This window comes from Somniosus microcephalus, chromosome 10 (genome assembly GCF_052327205.1).
Source record: "Somniosus microcephalus isolate GS21.2 chromosome 10, FLI_Smic_1.0, whole genome shotgun sequence".
Classification (NCBI taxonomy): Eukaryota; Metazoa; Chordata; class Chondrichthyes; order Squaliformes; family Somniosidae; genus Somniosus; species Somniosus microcephalus.
In genome coordinates, this window is record NC_140996.1 from 229,327,086 (window position 1) to 229,339,737 (window position 12,652).

The 12,652-nt window shown below is 49.2% G+C and overlaps 1 protein-coding gene across 1 annotated transcript in view; it reads left to right on the forward strand.

Moving 5' to 3' along the window:
• dgat2 (diacylglycerol O-acyltransferase 2) overlaps positions 1-12,652 on the forward strand; it is a 73,652-nt gene that overhangs the window by 57,744 nt on the left and 3,256 nt on the right. The window contains exons 5-7 of the mRNA XM_085999725.1: positions 5,121-5,325; positions 9,649-9,823; positions 10,808-11,010. Of these exons, the coding sequence (XP_085855851.1) occupies positions 5,121-5,325; positions 9,649-9,823; positions 10,808-11,010 (583 nt within the window). The remainder of the gene's footprint in view (positions 1-5,120; positions 5,326-9,648; positions 9,824-10,807; positions 11,011-12,652) is intronic.

The following is a 12,652-nucleotide window of genomic DNA, read 5'->3' on the forward strand; positions in this document are numbered from 1 at the left end:
GACGATAAACCGAGGCCCTGTCTGCTCTTAAGTGGACATAAAAGATCCCACGGCCACTACTTTGAAGAAGAGCAGGGGGGAGTTCTCCCCGGTGTCCTAGCCAATATTTATCCCTCAATCAACATAACACAAAAACAGATTATCTGGTCATTATCACCTTGCTGTTTGTGGGAGCTTGCTGTGCGCAAATAGGCTGCTGCGTTTCCTACATTACAAAAGTGACTACACTTCAAAAAGTACTTCATTGGCTGTAAAGAGCTTTGGGACCTCTGGTGGTGGCGAAATGCGCTATAGAAATACAAGTCTTTTCTTCTCTCTTTCTCCCGCTCTATTTTCCTCTTCAGATATCCAGAATTGTTTTTTTTTCAGACCACTACAAGGAATCTGCTCTCCCCTCTCTCATATAACAATATACGTGGACATTGTGATATCGGTGAGATCTGAAACTCTCCTGATACTGAAATCGCAGTGTGTCACTGAAGGATATATTTGGCTTGGAAGGGATGCAGCACAGATTCACCAGAATGATCAATACTTCGAAGGAGGAAAAATTGCAGGGATTTGGGGAAAGAGTGGGGGGAGGGGGACTAACTGGATTGCTCTCCGAAAGAGCCGGCGCAGACTCGATGGGCTGAATGGCCTCCTTCTGTGTTTTACTATTCTTTGATGTCAGGGCTTAAAGGGTTAAATTACGAGGACAGGTTGTACAGGCTTGGCTTGTGTTCTCTTGAGTTTAGAACACTGAGGGGTGACCTAATCGAGGTGTTTAAAATGATTTATATTCAATAGAAAGAAAGACTTGTATTTATACAGCGTCTTTCACGACCACCAGACGTCCCAAAGCGCTTTACAGCCAATGAAGGACTTTTTGAAGTGTAGTCACTGTTGTAATGTAGGAAACACAGCAGCCAATTTGCACACAGCAAGCTCCCACAAACAGCAATGTGATAATGACCAGATCATCTGTTTTAGTGATGTTGATTGAGGGATAAATATTGGCCCCAGGACTCCGGGGAGAACTCCCCCTGCTCGTCTTTGAAATAGTGTCATGCGATCTTTTACGTCTACCTGAGAGAGCAGACGGGGCCTCGGGTTTAACGTCTCATCCGAAAGACAGCCCCTCCGACAGTGCGGCACTCCCTCAGTATTGCACTGGAGTGTCAGCCTAGATTTTTGTGCTCAAGTCCTTGGAGTGGGACTTGAACCCGCAACCTTCTGACTCGGAGGCGAGAGAGAGTGCTACCCACTGAGTCACGGCCGACAATAGTGTAGATACAGAGAAACTACTTCCTCTGGTGGGGGAATCCAGAACAGGGGGGCGCAATCTTAAAATGAGGCCGTTCAGGAGAGAAATCAGGAAGCACTTTTTCACACAAAGGGTAGTGGAAATCTGGGAAACTCTTCCCCCCCCGAAAGGCTGTGGATGCTGGGGGTCCGTTGGAGCATTCAAGACTGAGGTCGCTAGATTTTTGTTGGGTAAGGGGTATCAAGGGATATGGAGCAAAGGCGGGGAAATGGAGTTGAGGTACAGATCAGCCATGATCTAGTTGAATGGCGGAACAGACTCGAGGGGCTGAATGGCCTCCTCCTTGTGTTCTACCAGATTATTAGACTCTGAAAGAAAGACTTGCATTTCTATAGCGCCTTTCAGGACATCCCAAAGTGCTTTACAGTCAATGAAGTACTTTTTGAAGTGTAGTCACTGTTGTAATGTAGGAAACGTGACAGCCAATTTGCGCACAGCAAGCTCCCACAGACAGCAATGTGATAATGACCAGATCATCTGATTTTGTGATGTTGATTGAGGGATAAATATTGGCCAGGTCACCGGGGTGAACTCCCCTGCTCCTCTTCGAAATAGTGGCCATGGGATCTTTTACGTCCACCTGAGAGGGCAGAGGGGCCTCGGTTTAACGTCTCATCCGAAAGACGGCACCTCCGACAGTGCGGCACTCCCTCAGCACTGCATTGGAGTGTCAGCCTAGATTATCGTGCTCAGGTCTCTGGAGTGGGGACTTGAACCCACAACCTTCTGACTCAGAGGCGAGTGTCCTGCCCACTGAGCCACAACTGACACTAAAAATTGTGGAAATATTGAAGAGTGGTTGCTGGGACAGGGATTTGAACCCAGCCCAGGCTGGCTGGTGAAAGTCTCCTTGTGCGGTTGGAGAGTCCTTTGTCAAGTTGCTTTACACTGGCCTCACTGTGCAGATCGGCTGAATAATGCAGGATAACACTGGGAGCGTGTGAAAGAGTACATCTGAAAGCTGGGTTACAAACCTCTCGGGTGGTAGATGTGCTGTTTTTTTATTGGCGTCCTTTTCCGCAGTGTAGATCTTCAGTCTCGCAGCTCCCCTTGCACTGGGGTGTGACGTAATAAAACTCACTACACACTTGGTTGGAGCATAAAGCAAGGCTTTAATCAACTTGTTTCAGAACATGGAGGTCTAGTTGTACTTCACTAGTTCCTTGTCTTACAAAATGTCCCTGGAAAGCTGGGGCCGACGCCCGAGTATTTATACTCCTTGGACGGCGCCACCAGCTGGCCGTCCAGCGTTATTTCACGAATAGTTTCTTGATGAATGATGAGATTTATAACAGGGTGTTCCCACAGTAAATCTCGAATCGGAGCTAAGTTCTTTGAGGGGAGAGTTACCCGAGCTGAGCATGCACCAGTGCCCGTGTTGCTGATGCTGCTGAAATGAATTGTCAATGTCCTTCCGAACAATCTGAGGCGGAAAGGCTGTTCTTTGGATTGGGAGGGTGGGTGGGGGAACCGTGTGGCGGGCAGTGACACCGCCTAGACGAGTCTCGAACCCGCGTATGTTACTGTACACATATTTGAACAGTAAATTGATTTCCAGTTGAGTTTAACGAACCCGCCAAATTCAAGCAAATGATCTATTTAGAGTCTCGTTGCTTGATCAAAGAATGCTTTGCCAAGGCGGTGTTTGACTTTGTCCTTGGACACCTGCCTAACCTGGACGGGCGCTTGTCTCCAGTGACTGTGGGAGATTTGACTTCCCCTTAGATAGAAACATAGAAGATAGGAGCAGGAGTAGGCCATTCGGCCCCTCGAGCCTGCTCCGCCATTCAATGAGATCATGGCTGATCATCCAAATTCAGTACCCTGTCCCTGCCTTCTCCCCATATCCCTTGATCCCTTTAGCCTTAAGAAATATATCCAACTCCTTCTTGAATGGCCCAGTAATTCGTGTCGGGGGCTTGCCGCGCGTGCAAGCCCCCGATGTGCACTTACCCGGCGCGCCGACATCTGAAACCTGGCCCGCAGTGGATTTCCTGTCAGTGGCCCGGTTCTGATGTCGGCGCGCTGTGCTAACCTGACCCAGCGGCGTAGTTAGTGCGATGTGCCGGCTGGGATCAGGTGAGCACTGTTCAGCCAATCAGGGGAGGGAAAACTTCATTCATAAGTTTGATAGTAAAGACTGTCAAACTCATGAAAAGTACGGCACCCCAAAACACTACTTAAACTTTAAATAAAATTTTAAAAAGCATCCCAATAATTAAATTAACTATGAATAACTTTAAAAAAAACTATTTTAAACAATTAATCAAATTTTTGAAAAAAATAAATTTTTAAAAAATAGGGTCTAAAACTAAACTTACCTTACTGTAGATTCTTTAAAAATAATAAACCTGTGGGGGAAAAAAAAAATTCTAAATTGTACTAAAAGACCACTTACTTGTAAAACTAAGTACTTACGTGTGGTTTTTCAACGCGTAAAAACCGGAGGCCTTTACACATGCGCAAATCTGTAAAAATACAGGAAATCCAAGTCGCACACGCTGCCCAATACCGCGCATGCGTTCAGCCTCTTAACCCCTTGGGTCAGAGGACAGGAAATGCCGTTTTTCAGCGCATGCGCTGTGCATGCTGAAAACCGACAATTCCTCCTGGCACACGCGTGAGTACCCTGTCCGTACTCATGCGTTGTGACAGGAATTACTGGGCCAATATATTTAATGAATTGGCCTCTACTGCCTTCTGTGGTAGAGAATTCCACAGGCTCACCACTCTCTCTGGGTGAAGAAATTCCTCCTCATTTCTGTCCTAAATGGCTTAGCCCTTATCTTTTAGATGCATCTATACTATTCGCCTCCAGCACTCCCTGTGGTAGCGAGTTCCACATTCTCACCACTCTCTGGGTGAAGAAGTTTCTCCTGAATTCCCGATTGGATTTATTAGTGACTCTCTTATATTGATGGCCCCTAGTTCTGGTCTCACCCATAATTGGAAACGTCTTCTCTACGTCTACCCTATCGAACCCTTTCATAATCTTAAAGACCTCTATCAGGTCGCCCCTCAGAGAAAAGAGCCCCAGCCTGTTCCACATTTAAATAAAGCAGATGAATGATTAGGAACACCGGCCAGCTCCAAGTTCCCCTCCAAGTCACACACCATCCTGACTTGGAAATATATCGGCCGTTCCTTCATCGTCGCTGGGTCAAGATCCTGGAACTCCCTCCCTAACAGCGCTGTGGGAGCACCTTCACCACACGGACTGCCAAAAAATAAAGAGCCTCGCCTTTCACCACCTCTCAACGGCCCAAAGCGCTTTACAGGCAATGAAGTGTAGTCACTGTTGTAATGTAATTTGCGCACAGCAAGCTCCCACAAACAGCAATGTGATAATGGCCGGATAATCTGTTTTAATGATGTTGATATTGGCCCCAGGACACCAAGGAGAACTCCCCCTGCTCCTCTTCGAAATAGTGCCATGGGATCCACCTGAGAGAGCAGACGGGGCCTCAGTTTAACATCTCAACCGAAAGACGGCACCCCCGACAGTGCAGCACTCGCTCAGTACTGCACTGGAGTGTCGGCCTAGATTTTTGTGCTCAAGTCTCTGGAGTGGGACTCGAACCTACAACCTTCTGACTCGGAGGCGAGAGTGCTGCTCACTGAGCTACGGCTGACACTTAACAGTTCAAGAAGGCGGCTCACCACCACCTTCTCAAGGGCAACTAGGGATGGGCAATAAATGTCGGCCTTGCCAGCGACGCCCACATCCCAGGAATTAAAATAAAAATGAGGGGAAGTGGGGTGGGTTTTTGTGCATTTGTTTACACTGAGTTTTATTCTTTTTTTTATCTTACAGTTGGTGAAAACTCACAACCTTCCCCCCACCAGGAACTATATCCTTGGTTACCACCCCCATGGCATCTTCTGCTTTGGAGCCTTTTGCAACTTTGGGACGGAAGCCACTGGGTTTTCCAATAAATTTCCAGGAATTCGACCTTATCTGGCCACGTTGGCTGGCAGCTTCCGGATGCCAATTCTGCGGGAATATTTAATGAGCGGAGGTGAGTGCGGCAAATGGAAAAACGCTCCTTGCGCAGGCATGGCTGCTGGCAGTATTGATGTAGTGTCTGCCGGGGCTCAGTGGGTCACACACTCCTCTTAAGTCAGAAGGTTGTGGGTTCAAGGCCCACTCCACAGACTTGAGGACAAAATCCAGGCTGACACACCCAGTGCAGTACTGAGGAAGTGTCGGAGGGGCAGTACTGAGGGAGCGCTGCACTGTCAGAGGGACAGTATTGAGGGTGCGCCGCACTGTCGGAGGGGCAGTACTGAGGGAGCGCCGCACTGTCGGAGGGGCAGTACTGAGGGAGCGCCGTACTGTCGGAGGGGCAGTACTGAGGGAGCGCCGCACTGTCGGAGGGGCAGTACTGAGGGAGCGCTGCACTGTCAGAGGGACAGTATTGAGGGTGCACCGCACTGTTGGAGGGGCAGTACTGAGGGAGCACCGCACTGTCGGAGGGGCAGTACTGAGGGAGCGCCGCACTGTCGGAGGGGCAGTACTGAGGGTACACCGCACTGTCGGAGGGGCAGTACTGAGGGAGCGCTGCACTGTCAGAGGGACAGTATTGAGGGTGCACCGCACCGTTGGAGGGGCAGTACTGAGGGAGCGCCGCACTGTCGGAGGGGCAGTACTGAGGGAGCGCCGCACTGTCGGAGGGGCAGTACTGAGGGTACACCGCACTGTCGGAGGGGCAGTACTGAGGGAGTGCTGCACTGTCAGAGGTGCCGTCTTTCAGGCGAGATGTTAAACTGAGGCCCCGTCTGCGCTCTCAGCTGGAAGTAAAAGATCCCATGGCCACTATTTCAAACCGTTAAAGGCACTATATAAATGCCAGTTGTTGTTGTTGAAATACCTCACTAAAGCTAATTGCATTTGCTTTGCAAAGATCTTAATGAATTGCCTAAAGACACATCTACATTGAACGAGTTCCATGAATGGCGAGACTCCCACTGTCGACTACAATCTCCTGTATGAAGTAGGGGACATCGAAAAATCTGGCGATATTGGAGACACGTGTCTTCCATGGGATGGTCCGTCTCCGCCATTGCCTCAGCTCATCCGCTGCTGAAACCCTCATCCATGCCTTTGTTACCTCTAGACCTGACTATTCCAACACACTCCTGGCCGGCCTCCCACATTCCACCCTACGTAAACTTCAACTCATCCAAAACTCGGCTGCCCCGTGTCCCAACTCGCACCAAGTCCCGTTCACCCATCACCCCCTGTGCTCGCTGACCTACATTGGCTCCCGGTCCGGCAACACCTTGTTTTCAAATCCCTCCATGATCTCAACAACAACAACCACCTGTATTTATATAGCGCCTTTAACGTAGCTAAACGTCCCAAGGCGCTGCACAGGAGTATTATAAGACAAAAAATTTGACACCGAGCCACATAAGGATAAATTAGGGCAGGTGACCAAAAGCTTGGTCAAAGAGGTAGGTTTTAAGGAGCGTCTTAAAGGAGGAGAGAGAGGCGGTGAGGTTTAGGAAGGGAATTCCAGAGCTCAGGGCCCAGGCAGCTGAAGGCACGGCCGCCAATGGTGGAGCGATTAAAATCAGGGATGCACAGGAGTCCCTCCCTATCTCTCTAACCTCCTCCTGCCCGACAACCCTCTGAGATCTCTGGTCTCGTGCATCTCCCACTCCCTTTGCCCCATCATTGAAGGCCATGCCTTTTATTGAGGCAACCTTGTGCAAAACCCCAACAAATTTGAAAGAACTTGCATTTATGAAGCCTCTGGACGTTTCAAAGCGCTTTACAGCCAATGAAGTACTTCTTAAAGTGTAGTCACTGTTTTAATGTAGGAAACGTGACGGCCAATCTGCGCACAGCAAGCTCCCACAAACAGCAATGTGATGTGAAAATGTCCAGATAATCTGTTTTTGTGATGTTGATTGAGGGATAAATATTGGCCCCAGGACACCGGGGAGAACTCCCCTGCTCTTCTTTGAAATAGTGGCCGTGGGATCTTTAACATCCACCTGAGAGAGCAGACGGGGCCTCGGTTTAACATCTCATCCGAAAGACGGCACCTCCAACAGTGCAGCACTCCCTCAGCACTGCCCCTCCGACAGTGCGGCGCTCCCTCAGCACTGCCCCTCTGACAGTGCAGCGCTCCCTCAGTACCGCCCCTCCGACAGTGCAGCGCTCCCTCAGTACCGCCCCTCCGACAGTGCTGCGCTCCCTCAGTACCGCCCCTCCGACAGTGCTGCGCTCCCTCAGTACCGCCCCTCCGACAGTGCTGCGCTCCCTCAGTACCGCCCCTCCGACAGTGCGGCACTCCCTCAGTACCGCCCCTCCGACAGTGCGGCACTCCCTCAGTACCGCCCCTCCGACAGTGCGGCGCTCCCTCAGTACCGCCCCTCCGACAGTGCGGCACTCCCTCAGTACCGCCCCTCCGACAGTGCAGCGCTCCCTCAGTACCACCCCTCCGACAGAGTGGCACTCCCTCAGTACCGCCCCTCCGACAGTGCAGCACTCCCTCAGTACCGCCCCTCCGACAGTGCAGCGCTCCCTCAGCACCACCCCTCCGACAGAGTGGCACTCCCTCAGTACCGTCCCTCCGACAGTGCGGCACTCCCTCAGTACCGCCCCTCTGACAGTGCAGCACTCCCTCAGCACTGCACTGGGAGTGTCGGCCTGGATTTTTCTGCTCAAGACTCTGGAGTGGGACTTGAACCCACGACCTTCTGACTCCGAGGCGAGAGAGAGAGTGCTGCCCACTGAGCCACGGCTGACACTTGTTTATGGAACTGACGAGTTGATAGACGACGCTTGTTTGCGAGGGGAGCTAAAAGTCCTATTCCTTTTTCGATTTCACCTTTGCCTGCCTTGCACTCTGAGTTATCAAGTCACCAACCACATGGCTGCCTTGACCACGTGCGTGTGTTTTTAAAAATCTAACCTGATCAAGAGATACCCTTCTTGGTTACCAGAGGTGCTTTACCGTGAAGGTGTTTGTTCTTTTTATGACACATTGTGTATAAAGTACAATGTCCAACTGTCGTGGCTATTATCAGTTCCATAAACTTGAGGTGCGCGACCTCCTCTACGTGGAATCCAGTCTAATAACTAGCTGTGTTCAAAGTATCTTAAATTGACACTGACTTTGTTTTGATGGTTTACTGATTTCCTAACCCCCTTTTTTTTCCCCTTTCCTAATAAGAATTTATTGCACTCGTGAGAGCTGGCAAAGGGTAGGAATCTATCTGCAGAGCCATTAACTTGTGTAATCCTTTCAGATTTATTTGTCAACTACAGTGAAACCTGTATAAACTGAGTAGAAAGGTGGACGACGGGATATAAAGTTGCATCTTCACTCCATTTACCCGCCTTGCTTCCGTAACCCTTAATACCCTTACCGAACAAAAATCGATCAATCTCAGTCTTGAAAGCTTCAATTGATCCCACCCCCCAGCCTCAACAGTTTTCTGGGGAGAGAGTTCCAGATTTCCCCCACCCTTTGTGTGAAGAAGTGCTTCCTGACATCACCCCTGAACGGTCTGGCTCTAATTTTAAGGTTGTAAAGTCTGTGGGTTGTGCAGTTAATTACGACACAGACTTCAGGAGTAACATACAACAGGACTTTACTATTCGAAGGTCAGGGCGAATCTGCCCTATAAATCATGCCACAGCACTTATATACCGGTGTGGTCACCGTCGGTATTACCGTATACAGAAGCCAAACAAGTAGTGCCACACCTAAAATAGTTCTCTTAAAGGTGAACGGTTACATACAATAGTCTCTTAAAGGTAGACGGTTACATACACTACAAAGGTTACGCCCCCTTGTTCTGGACTCCCCCCCCCACCAGAGGAAATAGTTTCTCTCTCTACCCGATCGAATCCTTTAATCATCTTAAACACCTCGATTAGATCACCCCTTAATCTTCTAAACTCGAGGGAACACAAGCCCAGTCTGTGTAACCTGCCCTCATAATTTAACCCTTTTAGCCCCCGGGTATCACACTGGGTGAATCTGCGCTGCTCCCTCTCCGAGGCCGATATCTCCTTCCTGCGGTGCGGGGACCAGAACTGAACCCAGTGACTCCAGACGGGGTCTGACCAGAGCTTTATATAAGTTCCACCCTTTAGAGCATTCTTTTAACAGCCCTATAACAATGCTGGGTCCACGTGTATGTTTACAGTAAACGTAATCTATAAATGCAAGTTGTTGAGGCTGCTGATGAATATATTTGAACCATTTAACTCGTACAGCCTTGTTGTCACTTCAGGTCTATTTTAAGGGTTCGAGATAATCATTCACTATTCAGACGAGCAATAATTCCTTTGGTTTTTTTTCCCCCCCGCTCCGCCCCAGGTATTTTTCCTGTATCACGGGAGGCTATTGACTTCCTGCTGTCTCAGAACGGGACAGGGAACGCAGTGACAATCGTGATTGGTGGAGCAGCCGAATCCCTGGATTGCAGACAAGGAAGCAATGTTGTGACCCTTAAAAACCGCAAAGGGTTTGTGAAGATTGCACTGCATAATGGGTAAGCAATGATCTCTTCTTTTTTTGGGGGGGTTAATCTTGAGCTGAGGCCATGAATTGGGTCCGCCATACGTGCCGGCCCCCCACGCTGAGGGCTGGGCCGGAGACGGAGCTACAAGATGCGAAGACTATTCCAACGCGCTCCTGGCTGGCCTCCCACATTCCACCCTGCGTAAACTTGAGGTCATCCAAAACTCGGCTGCCCCGTGTCCTAACTCGCACCAAGTCCCGTTCACCCATCACCCCCTGTGCTCGCTGACCTACATTGGCTCCTGGTTAAGCAGCGCCTCGATTTCAAAATTCTTATCCTTGCTTTCAAATCCCCCCCCATGGCCTCACCCCTTCCTATCTCTGTAATCTCCTGCAGCCCCACAACCCCTCAAGATATCTGCGCTCCTCCAATTCTGCCCTCTTGAGCATCCCTGATTATAATCACTCAACATTTGGTGGCCGTGCCTTCTGCTGCCTAGGCCCTAAGCTCTGGAAATCCCTGCCTAAACCTCTCCGCCTCGCTACCCCTCTTTCCTCCTTAAGATGCTCCTTAAAACCGACCTCTTTGACCAAGCTTTTGGTCACCTGCCCTAATTTCTCCTTATGTGGATCGGTGTCAAATTATTTGTCTTAAAATACTCCTGTGCAGCGCCTTGGGACGTTTTACTATGTTAAAGGTGCTATATCAATGCAAGTTGTTGTTGTTGCCTAGGCCCTATCCTGTGGAATTCCCTCCCTAAACCTCTCCGCCTCTCTCTCCTCCTTTAAGACGCTCCTTAAAACCGACCTCTTTGACCAAGCTTATGGTCACCTGCCCTAATATCTCCTTTTGTGGCTCGGTGTCAAATTTTGTCTGATAATCGCTCCTGTGAAGCACCTCGGGACGTTAAAGGCACTGTCTATAAATGCAAGTTGTTGTTGTAAGGGGGAGAAGCAACTTTGAAATGGCAACTTTCCAGAAATTTCCATTTTGTTTTTTTTGTTTTCTTGGCAGAGCCGATTTGGTCCCTGTTTACACTTTTGGTGAGACTGAAGTTTACGAGCAGGTTATCTTCAAGGAAGGCAGCTTGATGCGAGCAATACAAAAAAAGTTCCAGAAGCTGATTGGATTTGCCCCCTGCATTTTCCACGGCCAGGGCTTTTTCTCCAGCAGCTCCTGGGGGCTCGTGCCCTATGCAAAGCCCATCAGCACTGTGGGTATGTTAACAGATCGATAGATTTTTGGACTCTAGGGGAATCGAGGGCTATGGGGATAGAAACATAGAAGATAGGAGCAGGAGTAGGCCATTCGGCCCCTCGAGCCTGCTCCGCCATTTAATGCGATCATGGCTGATCATCCAAATTCAGTACCCTGTCCCTGCTTTCTCCCCATATCCCTTGATCCCTTTAGCCTGAAGAAATATATCTAACTCCTTCTTGAATATATTTAATGAATTGGCCTCTACTGCCTTCTGTGGTAGAGAATTCCACAGGTTCACCACTCTCTGGGTGAAGAAATTCCTCCTCATTTCTGTCCTAAATGGCTTACCCCTTATCCTTAGACTGTGACCCCTGGTTCTGGACTCCCCGACCATCGGGAACATCCTTCCTGCATCTAGTCTGTCCAGTCCTGTCAGAATTTTATAAGTTTCAATGAGATCCCCTCTCATTCTTCTAAACTCCAGTGAGTATAAGCCCAATCGACCCAATCTCTCCTCATACGTCATTCCTGCCATCCCAGGTATCAGTCTGGTGAATCTTCGCTGAACTCCTTCCATGGCAAGAATATCTTTCCTCAGATAAAGCGACCAAAACTGCACACAATACTCAAGATGTGGTCTCACCAAGGCCCTGTACAACTGCAGCAAGACATCCTTGTTCCTGTACTCAAACCCTCTCGCTACGAAGGCCAACATACCATTTGCCTTCTTAACCGCCTGCTGCACCTGCATGCTTACCTTCAGCGACTGGTGCACAAGGGCACCCAGGTCTCGTTGCACTTCCCCTTCTCCCAATCTATTGCCATTCAAATAATAATCTGCCTTCCTGTTTTTGACACCAAAGTGGATAACCTCGCATTTATCCACATTATATTGCATCTGCTCTGCTTCTGCCCAATCACCCAACCTATCCAAATCATCCTGGAGTTTCTCGGCATCCTCCTCACAGCACACACGCCCACCCAGCTTTGTGTCGTCTGCAAACTTAGAGATATTACATGGGCGTGAAAGTGGAGTTGAGGTCAAAGATCAGCCATGATCTTATTGAATGGCAGAGCAGGCTCGAGGGGCCAAATGGCCGATTCCTGCTCCTGAAGGTAGCAGGCCAGGTAGATAAGGTGGTTAAGAAGGCATATTGGATACTTGCCTTTATTAGCCGAGGCATAGAATACAAGAGCAGGGAGGTTATGCTTCAACTGTATAAAACACTAGTTAGGCCACAGCTGGAATACTGCATGCAGTTCTGGGCACCACATTACAGGAAGGATGTGATTGCACTAGAGATTGTGCAGAGGAGATTTACGAGGATGTTGTCAGGACTGGGGAATTTTAGCTATGAGGAAAGATTGGATAGGCTGGGTTGTTTTCTTTGGAACAGAGGAGGCTGAGGGGAGATTTAATTGAGGTGTATAAAATTATGAGGGGCCTAGATAGAGTGGATCGGAAGGACCTGTTTCCCTTAGCAGAGAGGTCAATAACCAGGGGGCAGAGATTGAAAGTAATTGGTAGAAGGATTAGAGGGGAGTTGAGGAGAACTTTTTTCACCCAGAGGGTGGTGGGGGTCTGGAACTCACTGCCTGAAAGGGTGGTAGAGGCAGGAACCCTCATCACATTTAAAAAGTACTTGGATATGCGCTTGA